This window comes from Epinephelus moara, chromosome 3, assembly GCF_006386435.1.
Source record: "Epinephelus moara isolate mb chromosome 3, YSFRI_EMoa_1.0, whole genome shotgun sequence".
NCBI classification, from domain to species: Eukaryota; Metazoa; Chordata; class Actinopteri; order Perciformes; family Serranidae; genus Epinephelus; species Epinephelus moara.
This window is the reverse complement of record NC_065508.1, coordinates 34398948-34424052: the sequence shown is the minus strand read 5'-3', so window position 1 is coordinate 34424052 and position 25105 is coordinate 34398948. Positions and strand designations below refer to the sequence as shown.

General features: G+C 39.7%; 3 protein-coding genes across 15 annotated transcripts in view; all 3 read right to left on the bottom strand.

The window, feature by feature from the left end:
* LOC126386634 (RAC-beta serine/threonine-protein kinase-like) overlaps positions 1-1918 on the bottom strand; it is a 22976-nt gene extending 21058 nt beyond the window's left edge. The window contains exon 1 of one of the 3 annotated variants that reach the window (XM_050039098.1): positions 1773-1918. The gene's annotated coding sequence lies outside the window, so the exon portion shown is untranslated. The remainder of the gene's footprint in view (positions 1-1772) is intronic. The other 2 variants (XM_050039107.1, XM_050039116.1) reach the window with 2 other exon arrangements.
* A 1105-nt stretch (positions 1919-3023) lies between these two features.
* Positions 3024-11629, bottom strand: LOC126388332 (vasodilator-stimulated phosphoprotein-like). Of its 11 annotated transcripts, none has more exons than XM_050041411.1 (14): positions 11437-11628; positions 9243-9414; positions 8567-8747; positions 8088-8136; positions 7649-7872; positions 7494-7609; positions 7199-7302; positions 7048-7096; positions 6887-6929; positions 6605-6650; positions 5559-5648; positions 4788-4854; positions 4334-4391; positions 3024-4204 (listed from the first exon to the last, which is right to left on the bottom strand). In XM_050041411.1, exons 1-14 carry the CDS (start codon positions 11439-11441, stop codon positions 4170-4172), a joined length of 1239 nt encoding a protein of 412 aa, XP_049897368.1. In that variant the 5' UTR covers positions 11442-11628; the 3' UTR covers positions 3024-4169. The 11 variants fall into 11 exon arrangements, with proteins under 11 accessions (XP_049897368.1, XP_049897370.1, XP_049897373.1 ...); XM_050041413.1 differs by having other exon boundaries at positions 7494-7603; XM_050041416.1 differs by having other exon boundaries at positions 7494-7591.
* Positions 11630-20322: 8693 nt separating this feature from the next.
* zgc:171929 (uncharacterized protein LOC100124596 homolog) lies at positions 20323-23518 on the bottom strand. The gene is made up of 4 exons (XM_050040777.1): positions 23234-23518; positions 22857-23086; positions 22098-22287; positions 20323-20794 (listed from the first exon to the last, which is right to left on the bottom strand). Exons 1-4 carry the CDS (start codon positions 23331-23333, stop codon positions 20460-20462), a joined length of 855 nt encoding a protein of 284 aa, XP_049896734.1. The 5' UTR covers positions 23334-23518; the 3' UTR covers positions 20323-20459.
* Between the last annotated feature and the right edge of the window lie 1587 nt (positions 23519-25105).

Here is a 25105-nt window from a genome sequence, read left to right as displayed (position 1 = left end):
AACCGCCATATCGATTTTTACTAAACTTGGTAGATATGTAGAACAGGACGTCTCAAGGTGACTGGAGAAATTTAACTGTAATTGGCAACTGGGTGGCGCTATAACAACAGAAAAATGCTTAAAAATGGCTAAAATGCGACCCATCGCTATGGCTCCCCCTGTGGCCGATTGTTTGTTTGTTTTTTCTAATTTTTGCATGACTAAGTCATGGTATGGTATGCTGTACATAATCACAGAAATTGTCAGTGTGTCATTCTGTCAGTCAGTCATTCTGTCTGTCCCACGTTTTTCTACTCACTGACATGGCCAATCTATGTGAAACTGCACATAGGCATTGAGGATTGGCATAGGTAGGTGACAAAGCTGCTTCTTCCAAAAATTATACTATTAGTATATTCTTTTCCCATGTGAACTACCAATGCGCCCCTCTTAAGTCAATGCAACATATAAACACTTCAAGTATCTGCCTTTCAACATGATACCTCAACTACTAATGTACAGTTTTAACCCACTAACTATCCCACTATTGGCAATGGTACTACTGTACATTCAATAAAGCAATTGTACTATCAAATTCACAAGAACTCTGTCTGAATACATTGCTCTTCTTAATGGGTTCAGTTAACTATTTAATCTGCAATTTCCTATGACCTGTATCCCAAACACACACCATGTGAAACTGTACGTGGGCAACTGTGCACTCAATGGGTATGGACTAGTTTTTACTATTGTTAAAAACGGACCCCTATGACTCCAATCACGAATTTTCTGTTTTTGGATTCGTCGTCCACTGGAGGCATGTGGGAAAAACAAAGTCTTCTTAACAAATTGAACGTAACACGGAGTAACGTTAACTGATACAAAAATAGACATTTAAAGGGTGAAGTATTTCTTTAATGTCGAGAAGCGTGTGTGATCTCGACGTGAGCAGAAGGTGTTATTATCCCCCACCGTGTCATGATAACATGTACCAGAGGGCGAAGTGCTACATTTATAACTTATGTCTAATGTTAAACACTTAACGCTTCAGGAACATACAACGTCATGGCTTATGTTAGAGATAAGGACGACTTTAAGCTTTAAATCTAGTTCAATGTTCTTTTCCGCCGACCAAATCATAGCGTTAAGCTAATTTATAGCTAACATCGTTGTTATTGTTATTGTCGCTGTTAGCAAGGCTGCCATTTAACATTAGTTAGCTAGCTGTTAGCACATAAACGCTGACAGCTGTTAGCTGTATGCTAGCTGTGATCAGTTAACTTTCAACGACCCATTTACGGCAGAGAGTTGGGAAATGTTCATCGAGATAATAACCCCACAAACATCTGACTGTGAATCTGTATTTACTGTGCACCTGAACCACAAATATACTAGATAATGATTCCAGTATTTCAAATAACTTAAACATCGTATGAGTTAGAAATAACTTTGCTAATTTACGTTAAAGCCCAGTATCACATACTAAGTTAGTGTTTTACAACGATAAAGACACAGTCGTGCTTTACATACGATACTTCTAGGCGAGTTTGCCCCTGTACCGTAATATTACAAACAAATGCTTGACCTAGCATAAGTTGCAAATGCTTGTTTATTATTAGTAAACAGTCTTACATTAGCGATCATATGCCTTCTTGTAGGTTACTGATGTAGCCTTGCTAATAGCGAGGTAGTCAAACAACTATTCTCATTAGCTTTGCGTTAGAGGCTCCTCAACTTGTTTCGTAATGCGATATATTTTACTATTAATGATATTAAAACAATATTTAACGCACATTTCACTGACTTTATCCCACGTTGCTCTCGTTTCAATGCAGTTTTGACAGGCTAGATCCAGAGCAGGCCATCCACCCAGGAAAACACCATGGACTCTCTTCTTCTCGGGATTAGAGAGATGGTCGCTGTTCTTGGGACACACACCGCCACCTGCAGGCAAGACGAAGTTATTTTCAAAGCAGTGTGGTTGCTTGCCAGAAGTCTGGGAGATATGACTGGGATTATCTTTATTTCTGACCTATAACTTCTGTACTTATAAACTATAATCCCCTTCTGGGAAATCTTGGGTCCTGACATTCGTGAGGAGCCACTTAATGAGCACCACCCACCCAAACACCTGTCACAGACCAAATGCAGCCCCAAAGGCGACAACACTCCCTGATGGCAGTGGCACCCCCAGCAGGACAGTACACCATGCCTCACTGCAAAAACTGCTCAGTAATGGCCCGAGGAACATGACAAAGAGCTCAAGGCACTAACCTTGCCTCCAAAGTCTCCAGAACCCAATCTGATCAAGCATCCATTGGACCTGCTGTTACCTCAGAGCCAAGTCGGATCCACAGTGGGGCCTCCTTGGATCAGACTTGGCTTTGACCTCGACACAAGATCTCTGGGGGTGTCTTGAGCCGTCTGGCACCAAGGTGTTGGTGGCAGATCCTTTGAACCCTGTGAGTTGCGAGACAGGGTACCACCTGCATGTCCCACAGATGCTTGATCAGATTGGGATCCAGGGAATCTGAAGACCAGGTCAATGCCTTAAGTACTTTGTGACATTGCTCATGTCATTCCTGAGCAGTTATTGCAGTGTGGCATGGTGCATTGTCCTGCGTTTGCCATGAGGGGGTGTAATTGGTCCGTTACACTGTTTGGGCAGGTGGTGCGTCTCAAGAGGCATCCACATGACTGCCAGGACCCAAGGTTTCCCAGCAGAACATTGCATTGTAATACATTGTACAATGAGATAATAAACAGTATTCCCATAACCTGTCAATGGTTTAAATGTTATGGCTTATCATTGTGTATGTAAATATTTATAGGCCTACAGTTTGACCCTGGTTTATCAAGTTGTTTAGGCTACAGCACTCCGACTTAGACTTGTATTTATTTGTTAAATGTATCCATTTACTCCACAGAACTTTATTGATCCCAATATTGATCCCAATAAAGTCTTACCTTGTTATGTTGACAGCTTCTTCCTTTCTCCACCACCTAAGCTATCGTAATTGAAAGAGGCACCCATGAAGCACATGCGTTTTGCAAAAGTTGCTGTTTTATTTGCAGAATTTTCTCACCTCATGTCAACATGAAAACTGCTAAAAACACTTTAAAATCAGTTTTCACACTTTTTCATTGCAAACACATACCAAGATATTCCACTAAATGTTAGTTGTGTCTACCTATTATCAGTTAGCTGTTATGAACTTGTTTGGTAACAGCTTTTATTATTTGCATAAACAACAAGAAAACACAAGTTAAAATGTAACATAACAGTTATTACGCACAACATAGCAGCATGCCAGTTGTTTTCTTATTCTTTCAGATGCACCAGCCCAACAAAACGTCTTTGGATCTGTGGTATATAAAGGCACATTATGTGGTTTGTGAAAGTGAGAGACAGGAAATAAATCAAGTTCAGCTACAAGGTATCTCAGACACATGCGTGGTGGAAAGGAACTAAGTGCATTTACTTAAGTACCGCAATTTTGGCAATTGTACTTTACCTGAGTCTTTCTATTTCATGCTCACTTATAGCTATACGTCACTACCTTGCAAAGGAACATTTTGTACATTTTACTCTGAATACAAGACTTCTAGTTGTAATTGAGGACTTTCACAAAGCACTTATTTTATTTTAAGTAGTAGTTATTTTAAGTAGTTATTTTCTTCAAATGTAAGCAAGCAAATAAATAAGCACAACAGCATGAGAATCCTAAAGGGGGAAGCTGGGGTTTGTTGTTCTTCCTGTTGCATATACTTTACTGCATAACAAGAAACAGTAGCATGGAAATGCCAGATATATGTTTGAGGTCATTTAGAAACAGTGTTTCCATCACATTTGTCCTGCAGAGAACACTTTATGGCACACATTATGGCCATACTTCTTGAAACAAACAAACTGAGACGTTCTTATAAAAAAATATTGCTGATTATGTCTTTATATAAAATGCATTTTAGCCAATATATCTCTATTAGATCTGTGATATCTATATCTGTAATGGCCTCAAAAATCCAGGCACTAAACTGCACTACAGGAAAATATGAAGAAGACACAGTGATAAATAGAGGAGAATACATCTGCATTGCATAGTTTGCTATCAGCTGCTCTAGCATTGCATGATAAAACATTAATATCTATTCATTATTCTCTTGATCCATTCTTCAGCCTTCAAGAGTCTTCACCCTTTTGCACTTTGCAGCTCCTGGATCAGTGCTGGAAAAGAAGAGAAGAGTAATATACAGGTATAACTTAACATGACATGACATAGCAACGCAAAATGGTAATAGTTTATACAAGCTTTATAAACTAATGACAATAGGCAGCATACAAGTTAGAACTCACCTGTGATAATCTCCTCCTTCACTTTTTGAAGTTCTTTTTTCACGTCTTCAATAATTTCCTTCAAACACACATACATGCCATGAGACCTTGGTGTTAAAATGTTCTTACATGAAAAATCCTACATCATAACTGAAGCCAATCAGTATTTCAGCAAACGGCCTGAAAGCTCTGACACAACAGTGACATCCTGGACAGAATGTTATGACTTTGTAACTGCAGCCTGTTCTGCCTTTGATAACATTACTCCTCGGTGCTTGCATATCACAGTGGATTGAGAAACACATGCAGAATCTTACAACATTACATTGTTTTTAGCATCTCTCTTTATTTTACACAGAAGCCACAACAGATGTGTTTTTCATGAATGAAAAGTTAATATTCTGCTGTGAAAAAGTCATAACACAGAGCTTTCCTGATATTGGATATTGTTGTGTGTTCAAATAGAGGAACCAACCTGTTTGATTTTTTCCATATCAATATCACTTCCCGCACCGTCTGAGTTCTTTTTTACCACCTTCATTCTAAGAAAGAAAAAGACCCACGTTTACAGTCAGCCAAACACACTCTCTCAGATCAAGAGGGTCTTTTCCATAAGAAGCGGGCCAGGAGGAGCAGCATACTTTGTATATATAAAATGTTAGAAAAATGAGAGAAGGGCAGAGACAGAGCAGCAGCAGTCAACAGTTAACAGTAAATGTAATCTTGCATCATCCTAACAACTGCTCATACTTTAGTAAGACCGACCACTTCCTCAAGTCTTTATAAAGACATCTGAACACGTCAGTGAAGCAATTAGAATTTAGGTGAAAATCAAAATGTCTCGTTCTGCTTGTCAGTTGCCAAACTTCATGAGCAAAAACTCCCCCAATTTATGATTTATGCTCATGCTGTCAAGAAAGAAAACTAATGAATGCAGTTGCAGGGTTCTATCATGGCAACATGTTGCATGAGACTGTCACCAAAGCACCTGAGAAACAAGTTTCAGTCTCTTTAACTGCAGCCTCAGATAAAAACCACCAAATGTCGAGTGCTAAATTTGCTGTAGCGAGTCATTTGCAAGCAGCACACCACGAACAAAAATATCGGTCATACCAGCACAGAGCTCATTTCGCAGGTTTATACTGTAATGTAGGCAGCAGCGTACAAACCAGAGAGCGCTGAGAAGTAGCACCTCGAGACAGTAGAGAACATTGGCGGCAGGTGGAGACAGAGAGGGGAGTGATACCTGGACACTGGGTTAGTGGTGAAGTTAGAGGAGGGAGATGTGGAGGAGCTGGGACTGGAGTCCTTTTGATTGTTGGTTAAGGATTTGGGCCTGTTGAAAAAACATGCAAGTCCTTTAAAACAGTTTGTGATTGGGTTTTTGAATTTACATGAATGGCTCAGGGGAGGCTGTTATTTAGCACCAAATATGCAACACAGTCTCCCAGAAATACATAAAATGGACACCACCTCTTAGCAACGCATGACATTGTGGTTGGCATGAAATGTGTTAAAATTGCTGCTAGTAGCACAAAAACAATGAAACTGTCACAGCTTGGTTAGGTTTAGAGACCCAAAAAGTACTTGGTTAGGTTTAGAAAAAGATTGTGGTTGATCAAATACCTATGTATAGGATGTAAGTGAAATGGCTGATTGCGTATGAAAAGAGCGTTAGAAAAAAAGAAAAGCAATCTGCAGCGCAGTACAAATACGAGAAGAAAATGAAATTCAAAAATTAGCACCTATTGTATTCTCTTATTGTTTATTTATTATTATTGATTGTTTTCCAAGTTGTTTTTTGGGTTGATTTCTCATCAGCTCTTGTTCTGGTAGGTGCCAGTGGAAGCATGCCCAGGGCACCAAATGAGCTAGGTCCAGCACTGAATGACTGAAACCATATGTGCTTTGCTTAGTGAAGTAAAATATGTATACTTCATTTCATAGTCACGTGACTATGTTGAGTTTTGGTTTCACATTGGACACAAACAGTGTTTTCCTGGTTGAATAAAACACCCCTGCCCCACATACTCAGACTTTCTTGCTCTTTTCTCATTTGTGTGTCCACCACACCAAAAGATTCTCACTGACTTTGAATGGCATCATTTTCATGGTGCCAGCATGGAATTTTTACACATTTTGTGTCCACCACCACTTAATGTGTTGTTGAGACTTTGCATCCATTTCACATATTTCTATGAGAGCAGGCTGAAATATGATGGGTGTCTGTGGAACATAATGTGATGAAATGAAATAATCAACCATCTCAAAAGCTTAACGGCTCGAACTCACCTTGGCATAGTGGAAAATTTTTCCTTAGGTTTTCCACCGATTTCTGCTAAAATATCATCATATGTATCAGTACAGCACATTTCTGTCTGTTGAACCTCAATTGTATTTCAAGTTTTAATATCATGTTGTGGTATAAAGAAAGAAGATAAGATAATATACTATAAGGCATATATTATTCTAAAAACAAAGAATAAACAATTGAATAGCCTGTTTTTGTTTTTGAAGCCATTTATTATAGCACGTATTACAGTCCAGTAGGAGGGGAAAAGTGACATTACTCACCTGCTGGTCCTGAGAATTGTGATGTTGAAGAGTCAGAATCCTGCTGTAGTCACGTACAGACATGTACAAAGGTTATCATCCAATCTCACTGTTCATTCTACAGATATTACAGAATAATGAGAGGAAATCAATGTTCATGAAATCACTGACAGGAAACTTACACTGGGAGGTTCCACCTTTTTCTCAGCAGGATTATCAGCAGCTTTCCTCCTATTTAAAACAGATTCATTATAGACGTTCAAAAGTGCCAAACATCAGATCATCACAGACATATCTGGCTTATACAGATTGTCTCTTTAAGTAAGAACGTACCTTCTAGCAAGGATAGCACTCATTTCTCCCATGAGACAACCTCCTCCACCTCCACCAGATGAGGGTGCTGGTTTGGGGGGTGGGGCTCCTGCTCCTCCCTCATCCTGGATACACATAAACACCTCCAGTCACTATCTTCTAAATAATTTGTTCTATTGATCAGCTTACTCAGTTTGTCATTAATGTAGACATGGAAACCAAAAACCTCCGTCATTTGTGCCAAGCTACATCTTTTTATTCAGTCTTATACTGAGCAGCTGTGCATGGTTGTGACTGCACTGGTGGTGTACACTACCTTGACTGTTTTACGTAGTTTGGCTCCTGCCAGAGCTGCAGCAAGATCATTTGCACCTCCGCCTCCACCTCTGCCTCCGCCTCCGCCTCCACCTCCACCTCCACCTCCACCTCCACCTCCTGGGGGTGGAGGTGGAGGCGGAGGTGGAGGTCCACCCCCACCCCCAGCTGGAGGTGGTGGAGGTGCAGGTGGGCACGGTCCTGAGGAAGGTGGTGGGCATGGAGGTGGTGGGGGTGCCGGTGGAGCAGGTGGAGCGGCTGGCGGGGCAGGAGGAGCAGCAGGGGCAGCAGGGGCAGCAGGGGCAGACATGGCAGCAGAGGCCTGCCTGGCTTTCTCCAGACGCTCCTTCTCCTGCTGTTCCTGCCTCTGTTGCTCCAGTCTGGACAGAGATCAATAATTATAATGTTAGTCTGACAACCCAGCAACTTTTAAAAGCTGTTCCATATGTATGTTTCTGATTTTGGGACATGGCAGCATTTTCCACAGTTTTCTGAAAGTGTTTTTACAATTGAAAAAACAACATCAAAACAACAATCAATGATACAGATAAACAACAGTAGCTGTAGCCTCAGTACCATTTATAATGAACAGTACCTTTTCTGTTGTTCCAGCTCCTGGGCAGAGGGTCCATTCTGAGCCGGGCCTGAGCAAAAACATTGTCTTGTGTTATTGACAAGCGAGTTCCTCTGAATCAAGACCTTTTAAAGTTAATGAAAGCTGTAGATGCCAGTAGGATTGGAATCCAGAAAGCACCCAACTTATGGAGATCATCACATCCACTGTGAGAGCATATGTCAGTAACAACTCAATTATAACATAGCAAAAATGTATTAACACAGCAGGACTATGACAAAAATAGAAACATTGCAAAATCCTCTGATGACCTTTTTACGATTTCAGTCCAGAGTTAGGCTGTTACTTTTAAATAGACACAATCAGGCTGTGGTTTGTATTTATGCCTGTCTGGAAAAGGCAGCATGGTCACAACATAAAGATCACAACATAACTAACACAGAAACACTTCACACTGCCTGACCTGAATCTAATGCACCCTCTTACACTGTAATGTTTACCTGTGCCTGCTGGTGCACTGAGAGCCTCTAATGCATGCATCATGGAGTTGGCAAAAAGAGTAGCATCTTCTTTACTGCCGAAGTTCAGCCCCCACACGTGCTTGGGATCCCGCCACTGGTGGAAGTTTGGTGTGGCTTGATTATACTTTATCCCTTTGATAATGGGACAGTTGATCACCACCTGGCAGGAACAGGAAGCACAGGAGATTGATTGTGTTGACAACTTGAGTACTTGACAAAAAATCTGTTTGCCTGTTTTCTTTTTCCAGTTGTTAAAAACTGCCGTTTGGTCATTGATTTCAGCATCAGACCCCAACGAAAAAGGCACCTTTCGCAGCTGTATGTATCTAACGAGCAGAAACCATAGCCTACACGTCCTGTGAAAGAGTCGAGTAGGAAGTAAGAAGCCACAGTCGGGTACTGGTCTCAGCACTTCTACAGAGCAACATTTCAAAGTGCAGATACAAGCTGTGACTTTTCTCACTGATGAGTTGTTGTTTAAAAGTACAGTGAGTCTCTTATGTCTGTTGGAGAGCTGCTCTCACATTGTATTTCATAGACTAACAGCCGAAAAGTATCAGCTCATAGCAAGAAAGAGGTGTGACTAAACTTCTCCAGTTTACGTCCAACAGTTTCATAGATTATGATTTTGAGCTTGTGTACACTTGTCTTGTACCTGCTGGTCGGCCTGCATTTTGCGGCCCACCACTCTGAAGGTGTTGGCTGCAGGGTTGTGATAGATCTGGACACGGCTGATGGAAGGACTGTCAGATCCCGCCGGCACCCAACGCTTGTTGCCGTCATCATACATCATGACTGTCGCCCTCACTTGGCAGATACTGGACTCACTGTGGGGAGGAGACATGATGAGAAAATGATGATGAGATGCAGTGTGCAAGATCATAGGGTGGAAGGAAGTGTGAAGCAACAATAGAAGTGTGTAGTGTGATATGTAGTGTGGTAGTACTGCAGTAATGGACAACTGGTTTTAAAGAGGTAATCCCTGAATTAATATTTCTGGTCACCTTTCCATGGTGTAGCCTGCCTGTCACTCAATGCCACGTTATCACAGGATGCATTAAGATAGCACCTGTCCTGTGCATGTATGCCATATAGCCAGCATCACTCCCATCCACATCAGGTGATCCCTTATCCCTCTGCTTTAGATAGCCGTGTATATTACTATACTGTGAATTCTGGTTTAAACTGATCTTACTGGTTGCATTAGCAGACTATTAGTCTGTATATCAGATGTGTTGACATAAAGCAAGAAGACCTACATGCATGCAACGACATGTTACTTTGCAAAGAGAGTCACAGTCAGTCGTGAGCTCCCCGGAAAGCCATGGTAGAGTTTAAAACACAGTGTGCAGGGCCGAGTATTACTATGTGTCAAGTGCTTCAACCTGGCACTGAATGCCTATTCAGAGTCATAGTTTTCTTTACTTAACACAGTTAATAGTCAAATAGCAACAACTTTAACAACTGAGAACTTTTACATTCTTCAAAACAACGTACCAAAAAAAGAAAAAAGTTAGGGTATAGGTATGGTGCTCATATCAGAAAAATAGATGCAGAGCCCTAGTCAACAGTGTATGTTTTAAAAACAAAACTCTTTCATGGTCAGCTATAGATTCATGTACATAGTATTGGACCAGTGGAATATGTATTCTGTAAGTAAATGTAGTAATACCGCAATTTAAAAATATTCTTTAAGTCTTAAATTTGAAAATTATGCTTAAGTAAAAGTAAGGAACTATTATTAGTAAAATGTAATTAGAGTATTAAAGTAAATTGATATATGATGCTGCATAATTTATACTGTCAGTGATAAATTATGATATTAATTAATATTTTTACTGATACAAATGAGCAGCAACAGTTAAGCTTATTTCAAATGTATATATGGGCAGTAGAATCTGTAACAATGCATCACATCTTTTAAAGTGCTCATACATTATGTTTTGTATGTAAAATCAGAATCTGCAAAAACAGCTGTCAAATAAATGGAGGAGGGTAAAAGGTGTATTATTTCTCTCTGAAATGTAGAGACAGGATAAAGCAGCATGAAATGGAAATATTCAAGTAAAGTACAAGTGCCTCATAATTGTACTGAAGCACAAAGCCTCTGTAAATGCACTTTCAACCACTGTAAAAAAATAAATAAAAAAAAACTAGACAAAGATGTATTCACATACTTCGTGGATAATTTCATAAAAATGATCTCTCAGGTTATATAGGATACTTCGGGCCTGTGCTATACTTGTATTGTAAAATGTATTTGTATTGAACAAGTTTAAATGTTTTCAGGGAAAGTTAAAGAAATAGAAAACAGAGACATGTTTGCAGCAGTACTGCAGATACTTATTTCTATACTCTGAAGCATCATGACAATGAGTTAATTCAGTCTACTTGTTGCTATGTCTAGCCTGTGGGAAATATGAACTTCCTGCAAGAAAGGTTTTCATGTTTTGACCACTTCCTGTGCTCAGCACAATGCTACCTAATATGGACTACATCATATCACTTGTCAGTGATATATGCTAACTTCTCAAAGTCTTCTTTAGGATGTCATGATATACTTTGCCCACAGAAAATACAGATAACAGAGCTCAGCTATTTTCCCTATTCTCCCTCCCCAACTGTAAAAACTGAACACCTGCTTTGAGCTCGAGACACTCGCATACAGCAGGAAACGTAGTCAGAACTAAAGAGCTTTTTAAGAACGTGTAGTGCAGAGTTGATAGGGAGCAGTTTTGTTCTGCACAGCTTTACTTGTTCATGCATGAGACATTCAAAATGATTTGAAAGAAAAAAGGAAAGCAGATTTGAGTCGATAAACATTTTCACTGTAACAGAAAGTGACTCACCCCATATTCCAGCTACAGTCAGTGTCCAAAGTTTCACTTGCTTTTTAACAATCTGCTTCTTCTCATCAATTTGAACACTCCCTCTCTCAAGTACATGTGTCCATCAGTCTATTCAGTCAGACCTGCTGCCATTACTGCCTGCACACCTCCATCACTCGCTCTCACGACTTTGTTTAACACCAACAGCTTGCACTTCTGCCTTTGTACTCTCATTTCCTAGACAGGTTTTTTTTTCTCTCTCTTCCTGTTCTCGTTTGCTTCACTCGTTCTTTTAAATTCTTATTTTCACACCTCGCCCATTTTCTGTCCCCCAGTCAGCTCTGATTTCTGCTTGATTTCTTCCTTTCCTTCATATAGTTTGGAATTATTTCGTGAAGGGGGGATAGTTTGTAGTACAAGTGGTGCCCTGCTGAATGTCAGTGTGTATGCGTGAGTGTGTGTTGGGGGTGAAGGACGACAAGATTCACTGCATCTGCACGCACACTGGTCATGAGTCCTCTTCACATAATTATTTAGACTACTTCAGATAAGGAGTCGGAGGCATCACATGCAGTGGTTCAGTGTAACTTTCTGTGTGTTACTGAATTTTATAGCTCAAAACAAACACATATTACTGTTCTGTATTAATAAATGTATTATTTATATTATCCATTCAACAGCAGCAGTATATAGTTCAGTTTTATTTGTATTATGAATGTAACAGCAGTAGTATAGAGTAATGTTTAACTCTGAATGTGTTGAGACAAACTTTAGTAGTAGAACTAGAAGCTGAAGTAGTAGTAGTCACATCAGCACTACAGGTACAGTAGTAGTAGCCTATTTTGAGCATTTTACAGTGTCTGGATCAGGGGTAGTGAAGGGGAGCTGAGGGACAGTCAAAGCCACATCAAAATGTTCTGAGTCATACCAAAAGAGGGAACTGCCAAACTATTCAAGTAGTAGCAGTAAACACTGCAGCTCCTCAACACCCAAGTAAAATCCCAGTGTCTTGCTTCTCAACTGCTGAGTAAAGTGAAGCTCCTTAGCATCAACCTTGGCTCTGAAGGCAAAATAAGCATTAGCACACCTCAATTTTCACAAAAATGGTCAAATGAGCCACTAAACATTTTAGGGTGGCACACCAAAACCATAAAGCCATGACTCAATTTATCAACCTATATAGGCAAGAGTTATGGAATGGTACAGTTACAGTTACTAATCATCTGATGTGCATAGACTAATGAAGCCCTTGTGAAAGTTCAGTCAGGAAGATAATACTTTTTCATGCCTAGACTGTAACTTTCTTCCTCACCCTGCCATTCACTCCTTGCACGGATGCTCACTCTATGTCTCTTGCTGTCAGTTTTCAGGGGTGTCAATCGAGTCATCACCTGTTCTGCAGCAGATCCACAATGAACCAATAGCACAGCGACACACCCTCTGTCAGCCTATCATCTTACAGCTCCTCATTTTAAATATGGTTCTTTTTCTGCCTGCAGTCCTTTCATGCTGCAGCTGTGAGCACCCTCTACCTCTATCACTGCCTAGTCTTCGCGAATTCAGTCTCATTCACCTCATTAGTCATCCACCACAAAGTCATCAGCCACCAGTGCCTAGACTTCAGAGATTTATCTCGGTGCCGCTAAGATGTCCCTCGATCACAAAATATCTCCCTCTGGTGTCCAAGTGCCAAAAACTTGTGTTAAATCTTATCAGCACAAATCATCTGTTAATCTGTACACTCATATTACAAATTAAACTATCTTTAGTCAATTATTCTGTCACTAATGACTGAAATCAGTGCAGTTGACATTTTGAGTTGTATGAGGGTGGCCGTGGACCCACCGCCCCTTTGTAATCACTGTATACCCACTATATGAAACATCACTATACATATACACACACAAACACAGTTGGAGCGACGCAAGGAAGTTAGGGAAAGACAGGGGAAGTGAACGTTACCTGAGTTAACAACAACTTTTTACGATACATGTAATACACACAGCCATTATCTATGATTAACACAATTGTAGTAACAAATGGAAGAAACATATGGAACATAAACATGACACAGTGACGCACATATTTACAGGGGATGTGTACAAACAGTCATAATGTCAAGAAATGGTTACATTTTTGGTTTTTGAGTTTTTTGCATGGAGACTTAATCTTCTCAGAAAGAATTGTGATGCATCTTAGAATCAATTTTACCCCCACCTTTAGTACTATATATAGTATATCATACATACATATCATTATATATACCTACACAAGCTACGCAAATTACGTAGTCTTTCTAATTACGTATTTTCACAGTCTTATAATTGAAAAGTTTTACGACAAACTCTGACTTACTTGACTTGCAAAATTATATTTTAAATTGACAAATATCACATGTGTAATTCATGGCACAATTCCAAAAGGATCCAAATATTATTTTTTCTGGCTATGAACTATCATATTATTATATTCCGAAATAAAGTCCCATGGTGGAAGACCGGTAGAGAAGGGTCTTTGTCTCTCTAATGGCAATAAAAAGTCTAAAAATAAATTACACACAGTACATTTAAGTGTTTGTTTTTTAGACTGCTTTTAGATCTAATATTTTTATAGAGAGTTTTTTAAATATATATATTGACCAAGCACTTCTGCTGGTAAGAAAAGTTGTTTGCACAAACTGTATGTGTGCAGCTGTATTAGCACAGGGGCTTGCTATGTAGCAAGTGCCTGGTTACTTTTATATTTCTCTGCATTTCTTTACCCAGCAACCCCCCAATCAGCTGCAGCCCCTTCAGATTCAGTGTTTGCCTCACAAATTTGGGGACCTGTGTTACATGTCATACCTGTCTCTTCCTTCGTCTCCTGTCTCCATCTTCACTGTCAAACTGTCCAATACAGGCAAAAATGCCTAAAGGTAATCCAAAAAAAAAAAGAAGAAGAAATGGTGTTTGAGCTAGAGATGCTCATAGATAGAGGTTCAACCGCAGATGAGTCAAACAGGGATGTGTGTGTGAATGAGTTTCATGCAGGGCAGATGTATCCTGAACACACATTAATGAATGTGTGTACACAGCAGTCACATTGTTGATAAGCTCACACATTTCAACATTACTTCTCTATTGCGTTTGCAATAGAGAAGTACACAGAGATGCACTGACAGCTACTATTACATTAGCTCTCCTCAGTGGATGATGATGTGTTAAAATCTGAGGCTCAAATTGTTTCTTAAGTAGCTGTTGTATCAGGGCTCTATGATTCTTATGTTACCAACTGAATTAGAATAAGAAGCGTTTTCAGTGGTATATCATCCTCCCCAAAACTAAAAGCTCTTCTTTGCATTCATTTTTGTATAATTACATAGTGTATAATGTATTAACCTAATGTTAACCTGACATTGAACCTGAGGATGATGAACCTAATGATGTTACATACTGCTGCGTTAAGAGAATGAGGAACAATAGAGTCATCGCTAGAGATAAGAGGAAATGAACAACACTTCGATGTGGCTAGAGATGACTATTAAAGGAACACAGCACACGCACGCACACGCACACACAGGCATTCAAGGTTATATGTTGACACGCACACACACTACAAATACAACATGTACAAACCCATGCCCAACAACAAAGATACACCTCAGATAGCTGTATGCTTTTGTATGTAAGAGTTCAAAGACTTCCTTTATGCAAAGGGAACTTTTCTGCTCCACACAAGGCAACATAGTTCTATTTTATATCATGCAGATATACTAAAAACACACTTGTTGCTGTCAAGTTCCTAACTTATGAGAAGCTTCTCAAATGCTTTGGCCAGAAGCATTCGGTAGTTAGTGATTAGCTAGCCATTAAGTTTTCAGTTGGACAGTTTGACAGTGAAGATCTATGTAACATCTATCATTTACAACACCTGCAATCAGTGAAAATCATACTTTCCCTCTGATGATGTTTTATGAAAATGAGTTAATCATTCCTCGAAACAGATATCTATTCAGACCCTTTGAAGCAAAAATAATGAAGTTCGCAGTTCTTCTTCCACTGCTATAACACTATAGGAGGAAGTGAAGTGCCAGTTAGTCATGGTGTGACAGAGACTGAGAGATAACACATTACACTTTGACATTAACACCAAGCCCAGTACATTTGATAGCACAAACACAACTACATCAGTGATTTCACTTTAATACAAAAACTTGATGACTGAATATATTTGTTGCTTTCAAATGAATATTTCCTGCAGAAAATGCCGGAAAATGTTGAAAAATGAGCTGAATACAAAAATAAAAAAACTGCATGAAAAGTATGTCTAGTATAGAATTACGATACTTGACCTTTTAAGTCATTATGAAATGCTTTATAATATATATAAGCACTCACATGTATTCATAATGCTGTATAACAATAATCATAAGTATAACAATACCGTGCTATAAGCAGATTACAACACATTGTAAGTGTGTTTATAATACATTAAAGATCAGGGCATCATTGAGAGTCAGCTTCGTTCTTCTTTTCAAACACACGTTCAACCAACTTGTTGTTTCGAGCCTTTTGACCATCAAGGCCTTCCAAAATCCTTAAATCCTTTAGGGTCACCAACAAATGCTGCTGGAACAGCTATGTGACCCACCCACTGGCTACATGACTCGCCCATCATACCTACACATCCAAAGACATCCACGATCAGCTCCCTTCGCCCCTTGGCCCAGAAGCAGAAGCCCCAAAGAAAAAAGCTAAGTTAGTGATTAGCTAGCTATTAAGTATTCAGGTAAAAGAGAGGTGGTAAAGGGTGGGGTAAGGGTAATGAATTATTTGACCTCATATTTATCCACTACAGTGTCATATTGTGGGCGTCACAATGATAGGTTTGTCTTGTACAAGTGGTGGGTGGATGCAGCGTAACCTAACTTTAAATACCTTGGTGCAGTTATGGACTCCCACGTGAGCTTCTGTAGAAATACTGAGTATATTTTCAAGAGATGCTCATAGCGGCTCTATCTTTTTAGGGAACTCAGTGGAATCGGTGACTGTCAGCAGATTTTAGAATTAGTGTACGAAACTATGGTTGAGAGTGTTTTAACTTTTCACCTCCCTGCCTGGTATGGTCATTTTAACTATGCATCCAAGACTAAACTCTCTTTTGTGACAATGGCAAGTAAAACAGTTGGCAAGCCTCAAAAGCAAAGAGTATAGTAGCTGATGGCTCCCATCCTCTCTTTAGCCAGGAGGCGCTATAGAGAAAGACAGACAATGAGCTGATTTGATGTGTTAGGTGTTTTATGACCTTGTATGTTTGTTTTACTGACTTTCTGTCTGCTTTTTACTGTGTTGTCTCTTGTAAACCCCTGGTGGACAATAAAGACTCAATTCCATTCTGTCCTATTCTAATGTCTCCCCTGTGTGGGGCAAACGTGCAAAAAGAATGAGAAGCATTAACATGGTTATTAGGTGGTCCTGTTGAATGGATCATTAAATGTTTACACCACTCCCCCAAACCTTATTGAAAAATGATTTCAATCGGCCAGTTTCTTCTGACTGAGGTGATTACTTGAGTCATTTTTATCCTGATTAGGCTATTGATTCTGCTTATGAGTGGAATATTAAGGTCCATGTTAATGCACTCACATCTTGTATGACATAATTTTATTTCACACATTCCATGTCTCTTGCATTTAGTATACATGGTTTCATGATATCATTCATAGCCTAACACTACTCCCTGACTTGTGAGTCTGAATTTTCTATCGGCTCAGTTTCGTTGGATTTAGGGGCATGTTTAAGGTGCGAGGCTAAACTCACTGGGAAACCACTGTCCCCAAAACACAAAGAAAATCTGAGTGATCCAAATGATATGAATATATCATTCAGACATTAGATCGAGCACAAGATGGATTTAACAGAAAACTTCCATATGTTTTGATTCAAATTTAAGGGTCAGCATTTTTAACCGTAAATACGGCTGTTGACAAATAGATGTAATCTCCTAACATCTCCTCGGAAATCAGATTTACAGACATGGGTTTAATCTTATCCCAAAGAATACATAGCCTACATAACAGGTAAAGCTAGAGAAAGAGCAGCAGTGAATCAGCTCACACAGACCTTGACATTGTAACTGAAAGAGGCAACAAGGGTGTGGCCAACCATGAACACTTCAACAGTTAAGCATGGCCTCTTGTGTGTTCACGTTCAGACTGGTCATTTACCTGAAGCAAAACAAACAGACAAACTTTTGTGGCTGCCAGGCCATCATAGATGCTTCAGTAAAGCTCATTCTGAATTGTGTAAATATGTTAAATAAAGTTTAAACACCATTAGCCAAGGCTAACAGTGTGACTGTCAATGTAACCATCAGCTGAATTTATTGAAAAGACAGCCTCCTTTTAATAAATGCAGTACTTCTCTCTTTGGGCATCTGTCTAAAGACAACAAAGCTCACTACGTCCACTGGTAAACCTCGAGTCAGTGGACAAAGAGGTTGAAATAAGAGGGGCCATCTTTTTGTCTTGCACAAAGAAAAGTGAAGCTACCTTTTGACCATTTCATTTTTAGATTAGCCTTTAGCATCACTTTAAAGAAGCAACACTGTTTAATTTCTCTGTTATTTACTGGTCTGAATATCATAGCTTCACATTCCAGATAATTACAATAGTTAAGTGTGTAGCTGTTTGATTTTAACGTAAATGAAAGATGCTGATAGCTTTCCTGTTCTTTCTTCCTCAGTAGGCCATCATCAACAGTAATGTGAATAGCACTATTGAAATGTGGGACATGTACTGGTTAATGTAGCAGTCAGGCAGGGCTGACGTGTGTTTATACTGTGGTACAGTTCGCATGATCCTCCTAATGTTCTTGGAGTGACCTCTATTGTTATTTGCATGACAGGGTTTAGTCTTCAGCTGCATTTGTATTTGCCAGCAGAACCCAGTGAAATGAGAGGCACGCAATATACAGCAACTGTGACTGTCTGTGGAAGTCCCTCTTAGGTTACAATGAGTGAACAACTGGACACCATTAAAGGACTGTGTGGGAAACATTAGTTACATCAGCGAGAAAAAAGAGACATGTTGTGATTTTTTATAAAGTTTGTCATTAAATCAAAAATTACCTTGACAAATTTCATGTCTTAGGAAATTAATTGACATTTTTCATCTTTGAATTCAACAAGCTTCTGTGGGTTTGATGAAATTTGGCCTCACTATAAAGATCAGCCCACTAGTACGCCTGATCATTGTCTTGGTTAATGTTAATGTACTTTCACCTCTGTTAAGCTCATATCAGTTTTTTTTATCTTTTTATGGGAGCTTTCGTTACAAGTTTGTGTGTTTATGAGCAAACACACATCATTCAATATTTTTCACTTATAAAACGCAGTAATACTGATGTTTCCACAGCAGTGACTGAGATCATATAACAGACTAAGATTTGACAGCAGCAGGAAAAAAGAGTCAAAGGTCCTGTAGTGTAGTCACCTCCAGGGGGCACAGTATGTCCATATCAGATACATTGTGGAAGTTTTTAATATGGTTTGGTTTTTGCAATGTCATCAGTGTCTTATGGGCCATATTTAGTGGAGCATGTTTGCACATACACTGTCCTACAGCATGCCAATTATAAGTCATTCTAATTAATTACACTGGAGTAGCGTTGTTCAAGACAAAACACAATTGGTCATTTCTTTGTTTGCTTGTTACTCTTATAGCTACTGTTTTATATCAGTATACATGAACTTTATAATTGTGTGTTGATACAGATTGATTTTAACTACCTACAATTCACTAAAGAAACAGTTCTTGCAGGTCCAAATCTGCCAAGTCAACAACCTTTTAGCATGATTAAAAGAAGACGTCTGTCAGTGTAACTGAGCTTTGCTCTGTCTGGCTTCATCAGAGAAGGAGACGGCCCAAGGGTGAGACCTAGAGCCCAGACAGCATCTTCTACTACTGTCTGGGAATACAGCAGGTACACACACACACACACACACACACACACACACACACACACACACTGTGTCACTGCTGTCTATCTTGATTCTTTCTATATGTTTGTTATTGATTCCATCATTTTTTTTCTCCTTTTCTTTGTACAGTATCTGTTCACGAAGGGCTGCACACAGAGCATCTTTACTGACGCGCTGTACAGTCGGTTTGCTGAGGAGGTGTGGTTGACCCTGTTGCTAGGTATGATGTATTCTTTTAACAGAAATGACTGGTTTTGTGAGCCTGAAAGGTGTGGACATCCAGTGGATATGAAATAAACTGCTGTGAAAGTGTTATTATTAGTCTTATTTTTAGTGAGATCACTCTGCTGATGGAAGGTTTAGACAGACCCAAGTCATCACAGCTGCACTGTTGCATTTTTCAAGTTTTCTCTTCCCTCATCTTACTGTAGTATTGTTATCATTTCATTTCTGCCGTTAGGTTGGAAATGTGTGTGTATCCCTAATGACATCTACCTCACATATTATCTCTACACAATCTCATCTGTAGTATTTCATTTACTCACTGTCATTCATGGTTTGGAGAATATTTCTCCGACCTCCATTTTCTCATCTGCTTAAAAGTCCTCCTAACAGTTTTTCCACCTTAGGAGCTCTATTAAGGTCTGAGAAGAATAACTTATACCTTTACAAGGACCTAGTCTGAACTTTAAGGGGAAATTCTAAGAAAACGTCACAGTTGTAAGAATTTTCTTAGAATTTCGTTACTAGGAGCAACTCTCAGCACGAGGAAGCTTTGTGAATACAGCCCCAGGTTATTTTGTTGTGTGTGAAAAACAAGAACACTTTTTTATCCTTCATTTTTATTGTAAGTGTGAACATAGTGGAAGAAAAAATAAAAGAAACTCTTAAAACGGGTATAAAAGTAGTGTTTTACATTAAAAGCTGTCGCTGAAAACAGAAACTGATGAATAGACACAAAAATATACAAACATAGATGTTCTAAGTGTCACACAGTTGAATTAACATTTAAAAAATCCTTAAACTAACAAATTTTATTTTAAAATATCTTTAATTAAACAGCTACAACACAGTGTAGTCCAGGATCAGAATGACCCCTCCATGTAGTATGCAGGGGATGAGTACAGCAAGTAGGGGTTGAGTTTACGGTCTGCTGAGGCAAAGCTGCTGTTCTCATGGGCCTGGCGGCGGTAGTATCTGCGGAGGGCAGGACTGCCAGGGTGGCACTGTCTCACATGGAGGAAGTACTCATCAGGGCGGCTTGAGGTGTAACCACAATCCTCACACACAAAGATCTTGGAGCGTCTCTGGCGGTAGGCATACTGTTGGTGAACGCCATGGATCTTCCTCATATGGGACTCCAGAGAGCAACGCTGAGTGAAGGCTTTCTCACATAGCTCACACTTGTAGGGACGGATACCTGCAGCAGGGGGAGACAAAAGAGAGGGTTTATTTTTCCTGTGCATGCTTGTGTGGATGTATTTATACATTCAGACTGGCACTGTTAGGTGTGTGACAAATCTTGCAACTAAGGCTACACCTGTCAGAGCGGCATCTAAAAGCATGCAAAGCACTAATAATCAATACATATATACGTCTGAAGACAAAAAAGAGACATGTATGAAAAATATTAAAAGGAAATGATCTTGAATCATTTAAAAAAAAAAACATCATAACATTTTATGGTCTTAAAGCTGATTTGTTTCTGGGGGCCTGTCTTTTGTACCTCGGCTCTTGAATCCATCTCTGATTGTAGGTTGTGGACTGATATGAGCACTAGCAGAGGTAGAATAATACTAAATACCTTTACTTACATACTGTTGCCTACTTAACTCCAATTGTAAGGACACGACAGACTGTTCATACAGTAAATTAAATTACCCAACAGTATTTAAAATATAACTTATTTTTTTTAATCTTTTCAAGCAAAGCATCTCTGAATATCTTGAACAGCCCTCTATAAATGACATGCATTTTTATCAACAAACCTAGGTCTTGTATGACTGGAGTGTGTTCGGTCAGTTTGCTAAATTGTGGCCAAATTGTTACATGTTATGTCAGTGGCAGTGTCTGCAATGTGAATCCATCTGGAATTTTCTGTCATGTTCCCAGAAAAGTTTGTCTTCAAGTGTACTAAAGAAACACATAACATGCACATAACCACTGATCTCACACAAAGGCCTTCAGGGGCAAACGTACACTATGGCTGTGATAACAAAAGGGGCTCTACAGGCTTATATTGCATTAAACATTGTATACATGTCAGCATATTTCAGATTTTAGGGTTTGCGCTAGCATTTTGGGGGGCTTCTGGTTGGAGTACTTTCATTGCAAGCCCTGTTTTATGATTCAGGATAGAAGGGATGGTGAATGATACTGAAGGATAATGGATAATGCATTAATTATTTTACTGTAACACACTACACAGTAACATATACATTTAATGCAGACTTCTGAAAAAATAATAAGCTTGTTTTAATGCACATGTGAGACTTAAACCATTATAATTAGAGAGGTGTTGTAGTGTTTCGGCCCGTCTTGACGGGATGCAATAAGTGTTATAAGCCACTAGATGTCACTGTTCTTGCTGTGTTTGGGGGTGAACTTTGAGCACAGAGGTTTACTGATATTTTTAGATTGCATTTCTAGTACTTTGATTTAATGCATTTTCTAAGGAAGCAGATAGGGTGCGTGTGTATGTGTGAGCAAAGTTCATTCCTAACCTGTGTGTGTTCGCATATGCCTCTTGAGGTCGAAGGTGTCGTTGAATCCCTTGCCACAGTATCGACAAGGATGTCGTTTGACCAGGCTGTGGCACTTCAGGTGTCGAGTCAACATCCGCTGCAGAGGGAATATCTTGTGGCACACTGAGCACACAAAGTCACCTGAACTGGGGGAAGACCGGGGACGAGGCTGGTAGAAAGAGAAAACCACTGAATATTAAAATGTGGATAACACTGGTCAGCATCAGGCACAATTTGTTGTCAAAACCTGCAGGAGGTACCAGGCTGTGCCGTCAGCCCTCTGACAGGATACACCATTCTCTAACTCTTACCTAATGTTTTTTAAATCAGCCTTGAAATGCTACATGCACTCAAGTGACGAGCAGATACGCTGCTGCTTGAAACAGCCATATATGTATATTGTATCAGCTTAGGCTTTACTACTATGGTTAGCCCCTTTGATTTCACCTGACTGGAAACACAGCACTCAAGCTGACACTGCTGCTCATCTAACTCAACTAGTCACCAGTCCACTAAATATTGGATTCCAGTCTAGTCCATTTCCTACTGTAAGGTTTCTTTCCAGGCTGTCAGCAGCCCTACTCACAGCAGTCACTAGCTAATGCTACCTAATGTATGATTCTTACCCATACACAGCAACAAGTGCCACAAGTTAGGTGGCAAATTGTATGGAAGCCAAGTATACTTGGTTGTAATACAGGAGTGACACTATACTTCACAAGAAAAGTCTGACCTTACCTTCGCTCTGCTAACCAGTGCCAGTGCATTGGGATGGTAGAAGGAGCCACGTAACATAAGTGTGGACCAGTTCGGTCTGGCATCAGCTCCCGGTCCTCCTGATCCTGCCAAAGGTACTGATAGTCTCATTCCAGCTGCTGTCCCACATCCTAACACTCCTGACTGAGGCACAGTTGTAGGCTGTTGGATGTCACGACTGCAGGATATCTGCTCCACAGCAATGTCACTCACTAAAAAGAGATAAAATGAAACAGTTGTGTGCCTTGTAAGTAAATAAAAAGGGTCAAATTACGTAAAAATGGTACTGCTCATCGGAGATAAATCAACTTTGATGTTACTGCTTACACTTCACAGCTGAAAATGTATCAAATTCTTACCTGCTGTATTATCTTCTTTCCATTCAAGCTGTTCTGGCTCTTTCCATTGCCACGCTCCACACGCCCCACGTTTCTTTTTTACAAGGAAAGACCTCGGCATCCTTTGAATTCTATCAATCTGAATTATCTTTTTCTTTGACTTCTGTTGATGGTATCTCACCCCGACCTCTGATCCTTGCTCTCTTTCTGCTTTCAGTTTTACAAACCAGCCTGCTACCTTATGTCTAATCCTTACATCCAACCCTCATCAATGGACAACCTGCAGGTACAGTATCCCAGCAAAATCACAGCACTCATTTCCATAACACTACCTGGGAAGAGTGGTGAAGGTTTGAAGCTCTAGTGACGGGGGGGTATGAAGTTCGGTGTTTTGACTGGAGTACACCTGTGTAGACTGTGCACGTGCGCCATTTTAACTGGTCCCCCACTGGTTTTGCATGTCAGGTAGTGAGAATCCGGGGAGCTTCACATTCAAGTGGCCCTTGGCATGCAAATTTTTGCCTCGGACCAAGCCCTGGCCCCAGACAAAGGGCACAGTCTGAGTAACAGGAGCAAGTACAGAAGAGCCACAGCCTTAACTGCTAGGTAAATCAGCCCTTTCTCTTTTTTTGAGTCTCTTTCTGTTTCAATTGTTTGGTGGGATTACAGAGCTTCTAAAAATGCACACAAAGGCCATTCAGACACACATTCAAGCAACTGCTTCTGTTGACTGTGTTCTTTACATGATCGCACATACATCATGGTACTTTCTCTTCTTGTGATCAATTATTTAGATAATGCAAAGTTGTAGATCATCAAGCACTGGGGGGGACAGGGAACAGGAGTTGGTCAGCAGAACTGACAAAATGACGAGAAACAAAAAATGCAATAAATATTACAATAATAATGATAACTATAAATAAATGTAATACAAACAAGGAAAAAATCGAGATAAAGACAAAGAATAAAGTCGGATAATTAAAAAAATATGGAATTAATATCAATGCAACAATCAATAATCAAAACAACCTCAACACAGAATGTAATTATTAGCAAATCCACTGTAGCAAACAACCACATCACAACAAAGACACAAAAGAATGAATGCTAACATACACATACCATTAAACTGTACACGTGCAAGTACATGTACCTGTTCAGAAAGGAAATAAGGTCAAGGCAAGGCCAAAGGTTGGATTGAGTTAAGCTCCTGGATGATTTCTGTAGCTTCAGACCAGCTATTGACAATGTCAGCTCTAACCTCAGTAATTCTGCTAGAAGACCTCTCAAGTAAAAACATATGAAAAAAGTTAACTAGATTCTCTTCATGACAGTCATGGGTTTGAACCAATTTTTAATAATGGTTTTCTTAGCAGCAGTTGAGACAGCTAATATTATCTGTTTCTCCTAAAGCAATCACAATATATTCAGATAGTACTCAATAAGCTAAAAGGAGCTTCACCAATGGTCATTCAATAATGTTATTCATATATCATGGTACTTTTTATCCTGTTGTGTTGTTCCCTAGCTGTCACCAAGTGCATGTTGGAATAGGCAGCAGTCCTTGCAGTGCTGGTCCTAGCACATTTGGCACCCCAGGCCTATGCCGCCCCCCGCCCCCCCCCCTCCTGTGGGTGCACCTATATCGCTTATAAGAAGATATGCCACTGAGCCCCTGCAACCTAAACAGAAAAAGGTGATGTAGAAAATGGATGGATGAATTAATTAAAATGTCCAAAACCGTGAAATAATAATAATATGTTACTTACTAATGATGACATCATCAGGGCGAGACGGGAGTAACTAAACGTGCTCCAGTCGACCAGCAAACAATGTATTTTTTATAGTGATCTTCTACTGCTTGCTTACTAATTCTTGTGTTTTTGGTGTCCG

Excerpts from the sequence above, each read along its gene's own strand:
- LOC126388332 (XM_050041406.1), bottom strand. Across the intron at positions 5,649-6,604 it reads AAATTTTCCACTATGCCAAG|GCCCAAATCCTTAACCAACA; the intron begins GTGAGTTCGAGC and ends TTTTTTCAACAG. Across the intron at positions 4,205-4,333 it reads GAAGGAGGAGATTATCACAG|CACTGATCCAGGAGCTGCAA; the intron begins GTGAGTTCTAAC and ends CTTCTTTTCCAG.
- zgc:171929 (XM_050040777.1), bottom strand. The coding sequence starts at position 23,333 with ATGCCGAGGTCTTTCCTTGTAAAAAAGAAACGTGGGGCGTGTGGAGCG. Across the intron at positions 23,087-23,233 it reads GAAAGAAGATAATACAGCAG|TGAGTGACATTGCTGTGGAG; the intron begins GTAAGAATTTGA and ends ATCTCTTTTTAG. Across the intron at positions 22,288-22,856 it reads CACTGGTTAGCAGAGCGAAG|CCTCGTCCCCGGTCTTCCCC; the intron begins GTAAGGTCAGAC and ends TCTTTCTACCAG.